Source organism: Haliotis rubra, unplaced genomic scaffold (genome assembly GCF_003918875.1).
Source record: "Haliotis rubra isolate DU_JTF1 unplaced genomic scaffold, ASM391887v1 Scf258, whole genome shotgun sequence".
In the NCBI taxonomy this organism is placed as follows: domain Eukaryota; kingdom Metazoa; phylum Mollusca; class Gastropoda; order Lepetellida; family Haliotidae; genus Haliotis; species Haliotis rubra.
Window position 1 is genome coordinate 1334969 of NW_025766647.1, and position 16857 is coordinate 1351825.

Sequence of the window (16857 nt, forward strand, 5' to 3'; positions counted from 1 at the left end):
TATTAATGTGCCAAATATTTTTTCAGCTGTCCCTTAATTAATGACACACCGACTGTTTGAAATCACCCACCCTCTCTTTACAACACGTTATGCTGAAATTAATTCAGCAGGCTAAGGTTAATATTCTTCTCCATAAATTTGGTCACAGAAATGGTACTTAAGTCTGCTATTTGTAGACTTGTCTGATATTGTGCAATCAGGATGCTCAGCAACACTGCTAACATCTATATAGCAGTCCATTACCAACTGTGCTTAGTACTTATAGTTTACAGATATAAGACAAATGGTCTCATGGCCAAAATGAATATCGAAGGACAAGGGGATAAGTTTGTATTCAAAGCTATGCTCACCTCCTGTAGGTAAGACAAATTAAGGTATACTTATTGACAGCTGTTCCCTAAGCTAACATAGCTCTTAGCACATCAAATTGAAGCTGCACAACAAGGGTTAAATTGATAGCACTTGTTACCAAATGATAATATTTTGTCAGTCATGATACTTCAAATTCAAATTAAAATCCTTTTTAATTTTGACCAATTCAAATTTGGGTTTCCAGGGAGTACCGATAGGTACTGAAAAGTAACCCCATGCTTGACGTAAAGTCGGCTAAAATTGGAAAGTTTTGCTTTCACTATTCTTTCTATTAATTTCTCCTTTTGTCGTATCGTAGTCACTCCCTTCATGTGCTTCTTGTACACTGTAACATGTTCTGTTAGACACAACAAGCTTCGGAGGTTCCTGGCACACGATATGTGAAATGTGTGTACACATGCCGTAAGGGATACGGTCCGGCAGTGTCGTGAACGTCACTGTCGTATATAGTAATGAAGCTATTGAAGCGTTTGTAATATGCTCAATAAAGGCATAGGATATATTACATCCTCTTTACTCTCAATTATACATCCTGAACCCTGACTGAATAAACACTGAAAACTTGAACGCTTATTACAAAGTATATTAGGACACTTTGCCAGGGTGCGTGTAGACACCGAGGTGATAGATCAAGTAAATCTGTACATGCAGTTGATCCTGACACAGACTACACATCTCAAGAGGATGATGATGACCTTTCACACCTCATTAACCACATTGACATGGAAGGTGATGAAAATAACTGGTATGAGTATGTCAACATTAATGGACATGTCTCAGTGTTCAGATAGGCACTGGTGCAACTCCATGAATTCTTCCCAATCAGATATTTCAGAGAATGAAGAGTAAACTTCCCCTTGCACCTCCACACAAGATCTTGTCAGGCTCAGGCTCTTGATGTGACAGGCTGTGTTACTCTGCCTACCAAGTACAAGAACAGCTCTGTGAATATTCAGTTCACTGCTGTAGAGACAGATAAAGACCTATGACTGTCAGGAAAGGCAAGCAAACGTCTTGGCTTAATTGAGCGCATCCATGCTGTATCAGGAATTGATCAGTATCCTGAACTGAAAGAGACAACAGGTATATTGCCAGGCGCATACAGTCTCAAAATTGACCCCAAGGTTCAACCAGTTGTACATGGACCAAGGCGTCAACCCAAGGCTTTGAGTGAACAAATTGCCGCAAATCGGAAGGAAATGGAAGAAGCTGGTGATATTACCAAGGTCACTGTACCAACTGACTGGGTGACTTCTGATGGTGGTACTGAAGAACAATCAAGTCAGAATCTGTCCCCGGGAACAGTTTTCACCACTAAGGAAGCCAGTAGCCCAGAGCATGCGGCCCCTGGAGATACCCTCCCACCAGGGAACAAGCCCTTTGCCGTAGCCTTCCTTCTATGTCAGCTTCCCGCGAGGAACAGTTTCGCCAGGATATAGTATACCTTGGATTGTGATTTATCATATTTGACCTGAAGGAACATGACATTTGTTTTCACTTTATGTTCATATACTTCTGTTGTTGTTTTTATTTGAAAAGTAATTCCATCACTTTTTGGTTTTGGGGGGAGGAATGTAACAGGGGCTAATTTTAATGGGTGTTATTATAGGTGTTTAACAGAAATGACCGATGTGTGTGAAGACAAGTTATGTACAAGAATCAAGTGGGAAAAGAAATGATTCTCAGGAAGTCCAAGCAGTGGCAGAAATTTCAAAGAAGAAAGTTGATTCTTATGGATGCATGAAATTTTCACCAAGTGTGAACAGTGATACGGCAGAAAGTTTGGCAGAAATTAGAGAAGATATGTGCAGAAAGCACAACAATCAGATCCAAAGGATCATAATTGGGAGGCAATAGAAACTCATACACTTCGCAATACATACAGCTTACGGAGATACAGCATCAACAAAGGGGAAACCGTCAGGGATCTGTTGTCTGAATGGTGATTTTCATTCACAGAGAGGGGTCTGTTTCTCCATTTCAAGCTAGGATATCAGAAACACAATCTGCAACACTTTTTCTAAGAAACGTTTTTAAAACAGAAGAATCTGGTATTTGTAAAGAAACTGATGAACTCATCAAAGAGTTTCTTTCGTGGTTTATCTGGACATTATAAATGTAAGCTTGCATTTTCATTACAAAAATAAATCTATTTAAGTTGCAGTTGTATTATTTGAATAACATTATAAAAATAAACTATATATTTATCAACAGTGGGATTAGATCTTTTAAATGGTGTATGAGACGTAGTAGCAATAACGTTTTACAAGCTTACCATTTCCTTCATAAACATTGGCTTCATCTGTGACCTTAGAGTCTCTGGGAACTCGGTGTCATGGCAGTAAATGCCTCTGGTTGACTGGTGTTGAAAGAGTTAAAGATAAGCTAAAAGATCTTAAACTTTTGTTTGCAAATGGCGAAAAGGAGTACACAAACAAAGGTTATCGCAGGAAACCATCCTACCAACGAATAGTGAATTTCGTCGCCAGTGCTGTGGCCACACTGAACAAGGACACAATAGTCAAAAGTTTTGAATGCTGAGGAATTGCGTCCCGTGGTCGGACAGTGGCCCTTGACCGGCTGAACACTCGATTACGTGATGTCTTGTCTGGCCTTGAAGTACCGGTAGAAGACGAAGCAGACCAAGAGGTCGAAAATGAAATTGCGGAGGTAGATTTTGACATGGCAACCAATGAAGAAATCCAAGCCATCTTCGACAGTGATGATGAGCTGGACGTCTTTGAAGGTTTTGAAGACACTGACATTTAATTTAAGGAACTGACATTTGAGAACCTATAGTGACAGATCAGACAAATCAGGGCTCCAGCAAACGGCAACTTCTGTGATAAACAATCACAATGTGTAACTGTCTAAATAAATCTTAGAATAAATAAATAAATCTTTATTCAAGGAAATGTTGTTATTATTAAAAGGTACATAATGTATGTCATATGTTCTGTCTGTCCCGCCTTGAAGCATATGTAAACAACTGCATGACCTATAACCCTCTACATTACAATATCGGTACCGTAATATTGTAAGGTTAAATTTGATTGGCTGACAAATTTGACAGCAGCTTTCTGATTGGATGATTATAAGTCACATGCTTACAAAATGGCTGATGATCAAGTTTCGGTTTACAAAGAGGCAAGATGACTGCCTTGATTTCATGAATTATTAGGTATGTTTTAACTGTCACAAGATAAGCCCAGGGTATATTGGCAACACATTTTTCAGATAGATAAATAACGTTATGACTACTGCATGTTGAATTGCGAAGATTTCATTTTGGCAACATTTTGCGTGCATCTACACGGTATCTAATCAGGATGAAACTCGACAGTGAGTTGATTTTAGTTCTCGACTTTTGAATTATTTTATTTCTGAATTATCTCCCAGGCGGTTGTATGGTCCATTTTTAATAGTATCCTGGATTGAGCTTTGACATCTGGATGTATGGTGGGTGCGGCATAGACATCTGGATGCTCACTGGATGGGGCTTTGACATCTCGAGGTATGGTGGGTGCGGCATAGACATCTGGATGCTCACTGGATGGGGCTTTGACAGCTGGATGTATGGTGGGTGCGGCATAGACATCAGGATGCTCACTGGATCGGGGCTTTGACATCTGATGATGTATGGTGGGTATGGTGGGTGCATAGACATCTGGATGCTCACTGGATCGGGCTTTGACAGCAGGATGTATGGTGGGTGCATAGACATCTGGATGCTCACTGGATCGGGCTTTGACAGCTGGATGTATGGTGGGTGCGGCATAGACATCAGGATGCTCACTGGATCGGGCTTTGACATCTGGATGTATGGTGGGTGCGGCATAGACATCTGGATGCTCACTGGATCGGGCTTTGACATCTGGATGTATGGTGGGTGCGGCATAGACATCTGGATGCTCACTGGATCGGGCTTTGACAGCAGGATGTATGGTGGGTGCGGCATAGACATCTGGATGCTCACTGGATGGGGCTTTGACATCTGGATGTATGGTGGGTGCGGCATAGACATCTGGATGCTCACTGGATGGGGCTTTGACAGCTGGATGTATGGTGGGTGCGGCATAGACATCTGGATGCTCACTGGATGGGGCTTTGACATCTGGATGTATGGTGGGTGCGGCATAGACATCTGGATGCTCACTGGATGGGGCTTTGACATCTGGATGTATGGTGGGTGCGGCATAGACATCTGGATGCTCACTGGATGGGGCTTTGACAGCTGGATGTATGGTGGGTGCGCATAGACATCTGGATGCTCACTGGATGGGGCTTTGACATCTGGATGTATGTGTAGACATGGTGGTGCGCATAGACATCTGGATGCTCACTGGATGGGGCTTTGACAGCTGGATGTATGGTGGGTGCGGCATAGACATCTGGATGCTCACTGGATGGGGCTTTGACATCTGGATGTATGGTGGGTGCGGCATAGACATCTGGATGGCTTCACTGGATGGGATTTGATGTTCAGATGGGATGTATGGTGGGTGCGGCATAGACATCTGGATGCTCACTGGATGGGGCTTTGACATCTGGATGTATGGTGGGTGCGCATAGACATCTGGATGCTCACTGGATGGGGATTTGACAGCTGGATGTATGGTGGGTGCGGCATAGACATCTGGATGCTCACTGGATCGGGCTTTGACAGCTGGATGTATGGTGGGTGCGGCATAGACATCTGGATGCTCACTGGATGGGGATTTGACAGCAGGATGTATGGTGGGGATTTGCAGCTGGATGTATGGTGGGTGTGGCATAGACATCTGGATGCTCACTGGATCGGGCTTTGACAGCTGGATGTATGGTGGGTGCGACATAGACATCTGGATGCTCACTGGATCGGGCTTTGACAGCTGGATGTATGGTGGGTGCGGCATAGACATCTGGATGCTCACTGGATCGGGCTTTGACAGCTGGATGTATGGTGGGTGCTGCATAGACATCTGGATGCTCACTGGATGGGGATTTGACAGCAGGATGTATGGTGTATTTGTGTACATATATTTAGGCTGGATGTTCTTCATGTACTTATAGCTGTCCTGGATGTTATGTGTGTACCTACATGTACACCGCGTGTAGTAGATATATACTGTTGATACCACTGAAGTACCTGGATGTATACCAGATGTTAAACTTAAGTGGACTGGTATTAAGAATGGTATTCCCTGAGGCATAGTGTAAAGTATGGAATGGAGTTTGGATTGGAATGATGGAATGGAATTTGGAATGGGAATAAATGGAATATACTCATCTTGTACTAAACAAACCAAGTGTTGTGCCGACCTTCAAACATAAATTAAATTGACAGTTTGTAAACAGTTCAGGAGTCACTTTCCCTCCCGCTCCCAATGTCTTACATCCCTCCCCACTCCGGATGGGAGATAAGGCTAGTGGCAGGCAGAGGTGTAGTCTGTTGTTAGTCTAGCAGAGGTGTTGCAATAGCCTGTCTCACAGTCCCTTAAAGGCCTAGGTTCAAACCTATACACAGATGGGGTGTGGCCTCCTGCCTTGCCAAAGCTGCCTTTCAATGCAAAGCAGTATTCAAGTACATTCCATGAAATATCACAAAATTTACTTACCATTATTTGATGAAATTAAGCCATAGTGTAAACATGTATGTTAAGAAGACACTGCAAAAAGTGTGGATGCAGACAGTGTACAAAAACTGCATTTTAAAAATATATAATCTCTTTTTGAAATTCAGATTTGAATTTGCCACTGTGTCAGTCAGGAGGCCAGAGGAGGTGTGTTTCCACATAAACAGACCTCTTAGTGGAAGTTAAAGCTTCATTCAGGGTTTCATATTTCACTTTCTTCCCAGGCAGTCAGTGAAACTGATGCCCTCCTCCACTCCCCTGACCCCCAGCTGTGGGGATTGTACACTGATTTGACTCTTGACACTGAGTGGAACACTTGATCCGGGTGCTGTCATATTATCTCCAGCACCATGGTGTGACTGCCCCAGAAGATCCACCAGTTACATACCTGACAGCCAGACCAGGTGACTCTGATGACAAATTTTTCCATCATATCTGAATCATCCATGAAAATGTGTCTGGATGTAGCAGAGAAGCATGGACGAAAATGTTCCAATAAATTGACTGTTACACAAGTCAGTTATGGTAGCCATGTAATGAAGATGAAGGTTCGCTGCCGCAAGTCACACCAGTATCGTCTGGCGTCATCACCCTACCTACCAGACAACAAATTTCTTGTGAATGAGAAGGTTGGACATGCTTTTACAGCCGTGGTATGTTACCAGTCCAGTACCAAAGGTTCTGTTCAGCTGCAGGGATTGGTAATCTGTCACGGAAATATAGAGAACAACAACGTACCACCTATAAGGCTTGTGTTCATGCAGAATATACTGACTCATGTGAAACTTCATTGTTAGAAGAAGTTGCTGGTTATGAAGATTTGGACGGCATCAACATCATGACAGACGCTCGTCATGGTTGGAGGAAAAATGCCAAGGATAGTAGTGTGGTGGCCATTGGTGACTACCCACATAAGGTGTTAACATGCCAACATATTACCAAACAGAATGATCCTGTTTCACAGAGGCACGAAAGGATTGGAACAGTGGAGATATAAAAGTACCTCCACGAGAGAAATGTCCATGTTAATGTACACACCCACGACAGAAACCTGTCTGTAAATAAACTCATTCGAGACAGTGGAACAATCAACAAAAATGACATATGGCATGGCGTACAATCAGTAGCCAAATCCCTTTCTGTTGTATCCACGGGACCAAAGTACAAGCATGGCAGTACCTGGCATGAACAGCTGTCAGACAATGTGCGACCTGTTGCTACACACTTCCATCACGCCATTCGGAGTTGTAACGGTGACAGTGAGAATTTGAGATCCTCACTCATAAATGTTATCGAACATTATAAGAACAATCATTCTGATTACAGCCCATCCTCAAGGTGCAAGGAAGATCCAAACTATGAACCATCACGTATAGTGCTCACAAGCGAGAAAGCTGTGTCATTGTTAAAAGGTGTTATCACAAATTCCATCATTTTCAAGTATGCAGACGACTTCAGTTTGGCTAAAGATACTTTCTATGTTGAAAGTTTCAATAATGTTATGAATATTTTTCAAGACAAACGAATCTCATTTTCTGGCAGTATTTACAATATGAAATCTCAATTAGCTGTTTGCCACTGGAATGAAAATGTGAATAGAAGCTATACTTCTGAGTGGCATTCAAGGAATCCTGGTGCACAGAGATGTTGCAGGAAGAGGAATTACAAACCTGTCTCCTACAATTACAGGCGAAATGAATGGAACAGATATCTCGGGAGATTATTTTGACCTAAAGCTATATCTTGCCATCAGATAATTCATTATTCCTTGCTGGCCCTCTAATTTGCTGACTTGTTTATCTTTACTGTCACAATTAATTATCTCTACTGTGTTACTTCATAGATAAAGTCTTGAGAAAGCTGTGAAACATAGTATAACCTCGAGAAACAGCGATCATGGAAGTTGAACAAGAAAGACTCTCTATCACATTGATGGTTATTCCTAGATCCTCTCCAGAGAGAAACTAGAGAAATTTTTGGAGGTTTGCGCCCCGGCCTTTAACCATTTTATTTTCCATTGTGTCAACCCATAAGCCTAATATAGGAATCACAAACAACATATAAACCATTATTAGTTTTGCTTTAATAACCAGTCAACATGTCATCGTCGTAATCTAAGCACATACAAAAGGTCACACACCCACCTTACCTCACTTCCCTATCAATTCCAGGTATCAGCAGTTGTGTAGTGCTATGACACAATATGAAGCAAGTCTGTAGAACTAATTTTTGTGATATATCCTTTAGATACAATAAGTGACATCAGTTGATTTCAAACCAGGAATATTAACATATTGACATGGTTCACTGTTTGTTACGAGCGAGGAGTGCAGAGAAAGGGACAGCCAGGTGTTCGAGAAGCACGTTCACAGACAAAGTTATTTATTCATTAACCTATGCTGTGCTCTGCTGTCTCCTTCCGTTCTCGAACACCTGGCTGTCCCTTTCTCTGCACTTCTCCCTCGTAACAAACAGTGAACTGTGTCAATATTTTAATGATAGATTGTTAAACAACTTTTTTATTTTTAGGATAAAAATTCTGCAAAAACCTCAGAGTGGGTATGATGTTTTGATTATGATCAGCGTTTCATTGAGTATTTTATGTTTATTAGTTTTCGAGTTAGATTGCAATTCATCGGTCCGCTTTAGTGCCAAACGGACTATAATATGTTACTGTGTTTGACCAGATATGTCAGCACATTGTCATCATCAATTAAGACAAAATATAAACAGGCGTCCAGACTTCCATTTTCTAACAAACCATGATCATGAAGGAGAAAAACTGGAAATGTTTTGACCACTTGACATCTTCGAGTGATACAGATTGGAGGTTCACAAGTCCACAAGACCGAGAAAGTGAAAAAAATGTAAGAATATTTTTCTCAAGAAATCCTATGCTGATGCAGTAAAAGGTAACTTTTGCACTATGTTCTTTAATGGTATCTTCTTAATTGTTATGAGTGCGGCATTAAGAACAAACAAACCAAATCTTAATTGTTCTAAATTGTTCATTACTTTCTTCCTACATGAAAAAAATCAAAGACAATGATATTTGGGCACGTAAGATTTCGGATTTGAATATTCAACATTGAATCCAAGTATTTATTGCTTCATTCTGATCTGTTTATTGGGTTAGTGGAATCTTAATATTTGAATGTTATCCCGTGACTTATTCTCTTGTGTTATTTAAACTATATGTATTCACAGGACGAACTCAAGGGAAGAAGGAATTTACAACTGACCCTGACCCAAATAACACCAGTCCTGGGCATATTGAACTCAACCCTCAATGGACAGGATTTAGGTATTCAACCAAGACATTATTAATTACTATACATTCCACGGACTCAGATGCTTCACCTGTTAAGTCCAGCAATGCATTTAGACAGAAAAGAAAAGCTCAGTTCAAGCTGCATCACTCTCTACCTACAGATGACTCTCCCATCATCATCACTCTCTACCTACAGATGACTCTCCCATCATCATCACTGAGTCAAGTCTACCTACAGATGACTCTCCCATCATCATCACTGAGTCAAGTGATGATTGCTGTAGTCCAGCAAAAAGGCTATCAAAAAAGTAGCCATGTCCGAGCCAGGCGGAATACCTCCAGAGAATTGTTTGCTGGAATGAGTTCTGATAGTGATTCATCTCTTCCAGATATTGAAATAGATAAATCAATTGGAGATGTTGTAGTAGAACGTGGAGACTACCAAGTGTCTTCAAAGAGAGATGATGTTGATGATGATGACGCCAATTTACCATCACTTCAATATCCTATAAGATGTCTCAAGACGTCTATTTCACATCTTATAACAGAAAACAAAGATCAAATGTTTCAGACATTCTATAATGGCGATTCCTCTTTACCAGTGTACAAGTTGCTGAAGTATGGAATATCAACTAAAGAAGCTGTTCTTCTATTGCTCAAAAATCTTAACTCTAAAGAGCTAGCCTGCAACATCCCATCTGGTATTGACAAAAATGTCTCATTTGTCTACAGCATTGAGAAATTAGGACATTGGAAAAATGCTGTGTGTGATGGTATGGGGAGGTGGACTCAGAAGGGCACTCATACAGAGACTGTCTTTATAGACTTGAAGGCAGAGACAGTGAAACCTTGTACACCTTTCTCCGACAACGCAGGCTCGGATGACCAGGCTGATCAGATTCTTGCAAGTCATGTGACCAACTTCACAGGATTGTGATTACACTTCAAGATCCAAACACTGACCAGATGCTGGATCATCTGTTTGTCCAGTATTACTTTGAGGGACAGGAGCAACAAGTGGCGGTACAACCACATGGAAACAGTAATAGAAATGAACGATTCACCAGAACATCAGAAACAGTAAAAGAGAGAATACAGGAATTGTGCAAAACAATCTGATGAAACAGCATTAGCCTATTTTCTTCTTCTTTCTTTACTAATTACCAATGAATTAGATCTACATAAGAGTGTAACTTGATATGCAGTTAGGTGGACCACAGTGTTATACCAGCATGTATGAAATATCGCCTCATCTAAAAAGTAAAACATATCAGACAACACAGGGAATGAAATATATAGAGAAGTTGAAAACATTGCAATATGTGTAGCTAGCTGTTGTTATCAGTTTTATTGGGGAGACAGGAGGATGTTGTTTGTATGTATCAATTAGCCTTGTTAACTGAAGGAACAACAGTCCTTAATTTTGTCATTTGTTGGTCTCAGTTTTGGATTGTGGACCATCAATACGACAGTTTGATGATTATTTGAATGAATATACAACTTCTAACCATCATATGTAATAGCTTATGTCATATATGCTCCTAATACCAAGTAAACAATTTTTCACTGCTAAACAGGTTCAGTAACTGGGGACAAACTGAAAAAAATGTACTGATAACAGTAAGAGGGGAACAAACTGGAGAAAATGTACTGATAACAGTAAGAGGGGAACAAACTGAGAAAATGAACTGATAACAGTAAGAGGGGAACAAACTGGAGAAAATGTACTGATAACAGTAAGAGGGAACAAACTGGAGGAAAAAAAAAAAATGAACTGATAACAGTAAGAGGGGAACAAACTGGAGAAAAATGTACTGATAACAGTAAGAGGGGAACAAACTGGAGAAAAATGAACTGATAACAGTAAGAGGGGAACAAACTGGAGAAAAATGTACTGATAACAGTAAGAGGGGAACAAACTGGAGAAAAAAATGTACTAATACCAGTAAGAGGGGAAACAAACTGGAGAAAATGTACTGATAACAGTAAGAGGGGAACAAACTGGAGAAATGTACCGATAACAGTAAGAGGGGAACAAACTGAGAAAATGTACTGGATAACAGTAAGAGGGGAACAAACTGAGAAAAATGTACTCAATACCAGTAAGAGGGGAACAAACTGAGAAACAAAACATAACAGTAAGAGGGGAAACAAACTGGAGAAAACGTACTGATAACAGTGGAAAGTAAGAGGGGAAACAAACTGGAGAAAATGTACTGATAACAGTAAGAGGGGGAAACAAACTGGAGAAATGTAAATTGATAACAGTAAGAGGGGAACAAACTGGAGAAAATGTACTGATAACAGTGAGAGGGGAACAAATCCGAGAGAAATGTAATTGATAACAGTAAGAGGGGAAACAACTAAGAGAAAAATGTACCGATACCTCAGTAAGAGGGGACAAACTGGAGAAAATGTACTGATAACAGTGAGAGGGGAACAAACTGGAGAAAATGTACTGGATAAACAGTAAGAGGGGAACAAACTGGAGAAAATGTACTGATAACAGTAAGAGGGGAACAAACTGGAGAAAATGTACCGATACCCAGCAAGAGGGGAACAAACTGGAGAATACCCGATAAAGAGAGGAACAAACTGGAGAAAAATGTACTGATAACAAGTGAGAGGGGAACAAACCGGAGAAAAATGTACTGATAACAGTAAGAGGGGAACAAACTGGAGAAAATGTACTGATAACAGTAAGAGGGGAACAAACTGGAGAAAATGTACTGATAACAGTAAGAGGGGAACAAACTGAGAAAATGTACTGATAACAGTAAGAGGGGAACAAACTGAGAAAATGTACTGATAACAGTAAGAGGGAACAAACTGGAGAAATGTAACTGATAACAGTAAGAGGGGAACAAACTGGAGAAAATGTACTGATAACAGTAAGAGGGGAACAAACTGGAGAAAATGTACTGATAACAGTAAGAGGGGAACAAACTGGAGAAAATGTACTGATACAGCAAGAGGGGAACAAACTGGAGAAAATGTACTGATAACAGTAAGAGGGGAACAAACTGGAGAAAATGTACCTGATAACAGTCAGAGGGGAAACAAACTGAGAAAAAAAATGTACTGATAACAGTGAGAGGGGAACAAACTGGAGAAAATGTAATTGATAACAGTAAGAGGGAACAAACTGGAGAAAATGTACTGATAACAGTAAGAGGGGAACAAACTGGAGAAAATGTACTGATAACAGTAAGAGGGGAACAAACTGGAGAAAATGTACTGATAACAGTAAGAGGGGAACAAACTGGAGAAAAATGTACTGATAACAGTAAGAGGGGAACAAACTGAGAAATGAAAAACCAGAAAATTGATAACAGTAAGAGGGGAACAAACTGGAGAAATGTACTGATAACAGTAAGAGGGGAACAAACTGGAGAGAAAATGTACTGATAACAGTAAGAGGGGAACAAACTGGAGAAATGTACTGATAACAGTAAGAGGGGAACAACTGGAGAAAAAAAAATGTACCGATAACAGTAAGAGGGGAAAACAAACTGGAGAAAATGTAATTGATAACAGTGAGAGGGGAACAAACTGAGAAAAATGTAAATTGATAACAGTGAGAGGGGAACAAACTGGAGAAAAATGTACTGATAACAGTAAGAGGGGAACAAACTCGAGAAAAATGTAAAATTGATAACAGTAAGAGGGGAAACAAACTGGAGAAAATGTACTGATAACAGTAAGAGGGGAACAAACTGGAGAAAATGTACAGATAACAGTAAGAGGGGAACAAACTGGAGAAAATGTACTGATAACAGTAAGAGGGGCCTCAGTAACCAAAGCTGTTTTGACTGACATTCGTGGTCATATATTAATTTCCTTTAACCTTTAGACATATTTTAAACACAGTTACAAAGTACATTGTTTGTGATCAAAGTCAAATGGAGTAATCCCATTTCTTTTAAGTTTAACATGCATTATGTTGTTTTCAGGTTCTTTCAGGAACCATTGCAGGCCTTTGTTCCAGATGATGACCTCAACGAAAATCATCGCAGTGACCTACCTACATTTGAGCAAAGCAACCAGAGTTTACAAAAACTCAAAATCAGTGCAGAGGAAAGTGAAATTATCTGCATTCCATTTCGGACATTGGCTGACATGTTTTCATGTGCAGAGGATCTTTTGTCCGACTGTGACAACATAAAAACTCTTCCTGGGTGTAAGGACAACAAATCCTTTTTCATCAAGAACTCCTTGGGGTTAGCCAGTCCACACCTGTTAAAATATGCACCTACTACTCTGACCATTTCATGTGATAGTCAATGTAGAAGATTCCAAAGTTTCAAGCTGTGCCAGCATTCCATAGCACCTACTACTCTGACCATTTCATGTGATAGTCAATGTAGAAGATTCCAAAGTTTCAAGCTGTGCCAGCATTCCATAGCACCTACTACTCTGACCATTTCATGTGATAGTCAATGTAGAAGATTCCAAAGTTTCAAGCTGTGCCAGCATTCCATAGCACCTACTACTCTGACCATTTCATGTGATAGTCAATGTAGAAGATTCCAAAGTTTCAAGCTGTGCCAGCATTCCATAGCACCTACTACTCTGACCATTTCATGTGATAGTCAATGTAGAAGATTCCAAAGTTTCAAGCTGTGCCAGCATTCCATAGCACCTACTACTCTGACCATTTCATGTGATAGTCAATGTAGAAGATTCCAAAGTTTCAAGCTGTGCCAGCATTCCATAGCACCTACTACTCTGACCATTTCATGTGATAGTCAATGTAGAAGATTCCAAAGTTTCAAGCTGTGCCAGCATTCCATAGCACCTACTACTCTGACCATTTCATGTGATAGTCAATGTAGAAGATTCCAAAGTTTCAAGCTGTGCCAGCATTCCATAGCACCTACTACTCTGACCATTTCATGTGATAGTCAATGTAGAAGATTCCAAAGTTTCAAGCTGTGCCAGCATTCCATAGCACCTACTACTCTGACCATTTCATGTGATAGTCAATGTAGAAGATTCCAAAGTTTCAAGCTGTGCCAGCATTCCATAGCACCTACTACTCTGACCATTTCATGTGATAGTCAATGTAGAAGATTCAAAGTTTCAAGCTGTGCCAGCATTCCATAGCACCTACTACTCTGACCATTTCATGTGATAGTCAATGTAGAAGATTCCAAAGTTTCAAGCTGTGCCAGCATTCCATAGCACCTACTACTCTGACCATTTCATGTGATAGTCAATGTAGAAGATTCCAAAGTTTCAAGCTGTGCCAGCATTCCATAGCACCTACTACTCTGACCATTTCATGTGATAGTCAATGTAGAAGATTCCAAAGTTTCAAGCTGTGCCAGCATTCCATAGCACCTACTACTCTGACCATTTCATGTGATAGTCAATGTAGAAGATTCCAAAGTTTCAAGCTGTGCCAGCATTCCATAGCACCTACTACTCTGACCATTTCATGTGATAGTCAATGTAGAAGATTCCCAAAGTTTCAAGCTGTGCCAGCATTCCATAGCACCTACTACTCTGACCATTTCATGTGATAGTCAATGTAGAAGATTCCAAAGTTTCAAGCTGTGCCAGCATTCCATAGCACCTACTACTCTGACCATTTCATGTGATAGTCAATGTAGAAGATTCCAAAGTTTCAAGCTGTGCCAGCATTCCATAGCACCTACTACTCTGACCATTTCATGTGATAGTCAATGTAGAAGATTCCAAAGTTTCAAGCTGTGCCAGCATTCCATAGCACCTACTACTCTGACCATTTCATGTGATAGTCAATGTAGAAGATTCCAAAGTTTCAAGCTGTGCCAGCATTCCATAGCACTAGCACAACATCTTGATGTACTGTCTGAATATTTAACAAAATACAGGAGACAATCTCCCACAGGCAGCATTACATCACTTTCAAATCATAATATGCCCCGAAACCGGGGAAGCAAGGCTACGAAGGCAACACAGAGGAGGAAGGGCAAAGCCAATTGTTTATCCACAGTTCCAGTGCAATATGCTCCGAGTAGTGCTGTGGATAAGGACAACGAACAACCCTTCCGCATTACTTTTATGGCAGGATTGATAAAGAAATGCTACGGCTGTGGTCAACAGTTCACACCCAAAACAAGAATACCTCCTAATGATTTACTTTTGAAACGATTTGATCACAGACTGTACCAAAGTCCAAAGAGCAAGGAAAAAAGGAAAAGTATTTTCCTACAAAATACCTATTTCCATTTAAATGCGGACTGAGCTGGAAGGGTTTGTCCCAGTTTTGAAATGTGTCAAGTTTTGATACATAACGAAATTAAAGATCAATTGACAGAAGAGCACAAGAGGATATTGTTGCGACTACAAATCAAGTATGTACCTCAGAACACTTGACCACACCAACAATTCAATGATGAAAACTATACCCCCTCAAATCGGTTGAGTTATTTAAGAAATATACAGTGAAGCCTCGTTAATCCGGACGGTTGCGTTTCTCAGTAAATTCGTCCGCATTGCGAATAGTCCGGACTACTGAATCAAGACCCAAGTTGCTTCCCTAACTATTACAAAAACGACACGAATCTGGATAAAACAAATAAGCATTTAATGTAAAGCTTAATTCATCACATCAATAATTTTACCAGTGACATCCATGTTGATCCGGCGTGTCTGATCACGTCCTTCCTCAGCACAGGTGAGGTAATGTCTAACAAAGCGATCTATTGTAGTATGCCTTGAAAGTCGAATTATTCCTGCATCCATCGGTTGAATATGAGGCGTGGTATTTGGTCACATTTAAGCAAAAGTTAGCGAAGCACACTTGTGACTTGCAGCATTATCGTAAGTAAAGCAAAATCACTTTAAGTCCGTGACGCATCTGTCTGTCAAAGTACATTAACCAATCACAAAACAGCTCACTTGTCATCCACGCCTTTGTATTGTGGTGTCAATCAAAGTGTAAATGTACAGCATCTTCAGTCGGGAGCTTTTACTGTCTAATTAAAACAACAACCCAGTTGGCCAGTTAATAAAGTAAACATCGCCGGGAGGTGTTGTTACGGTTCGTGAACACGACTTACAGCGTCCGGACTGTGAAGCAATTTACTGTTTATTTTACTAATTGGTGACAGCTACTTACCGTCCGGTTCCGGAAACCAAATTTCCGGATTATCGAGGCAAATTATATAGGCATAGATTGGTAACAAGCTGAAATCGCCCGGGAGGCGAGACATCCGGATTATCGGAGTCCTGACTAACGTGGCTTCACTGTACTGAGCCTTATCTGTGTACTTGGGGTATGGATTTAAGAAACCCACAAGATAAAGTCTTTTAATTTCCACTGCTAATAATTTGCATTTAATGAGATGACTGGAATATTATCTACTAGCTCTGTAAGTCGATATAGTAGTACATAAGGTTTTGATTGTATCTTGGTAAATATATTCCTCTGTCTATGGACACAAAAAGTGGAGTGAACAACTTGTTCTTATTTTGTATATAATCAAGAAATTGTGATTTTAAGTGACAGTTATTGAGACTGTGTAACATTTGTGATAATATACACATTATAGATTGCTTTTTATGATAAAAAACAAGATTAATATCAAAATTAGTCCTAATATATATGTT

General features: G+C 40.3%; 2 protein-coding genes across 2 annotated transcripts; both read right to left on the minus strand.

The window, feature by feature from the left end:
• Positions 1–3790: 3790 nt before the first annotated feature.
• LOC124279916 (leucine-rich repeat extensin-like protein 3) lies at positions 3791–4576 on the minus strand. The gene has a single exon (XM_046715798.1). It carries the CDS (start codon positions 4574–4576, stop codon positions 3791–3793), a length of 786 nt encoding a protein of 261 aa, XP_046571754.1.
• Positions 4577–4643: 67 nt separating this feature from the next.
• Positions 4644–5333, minus strand: LOC124279917 (extensin-2-like). The gene has a single exon (XM_046715799.1). It carries the CDS (start codon positions 5331–5333, stop codon positions 4644–4646), a length of 690 nt encoding a protein of 229 aa, XP_046571755.1.
• Between the last annotated feature and the right edge of the window lie 11524 nt (positions 5334–16857).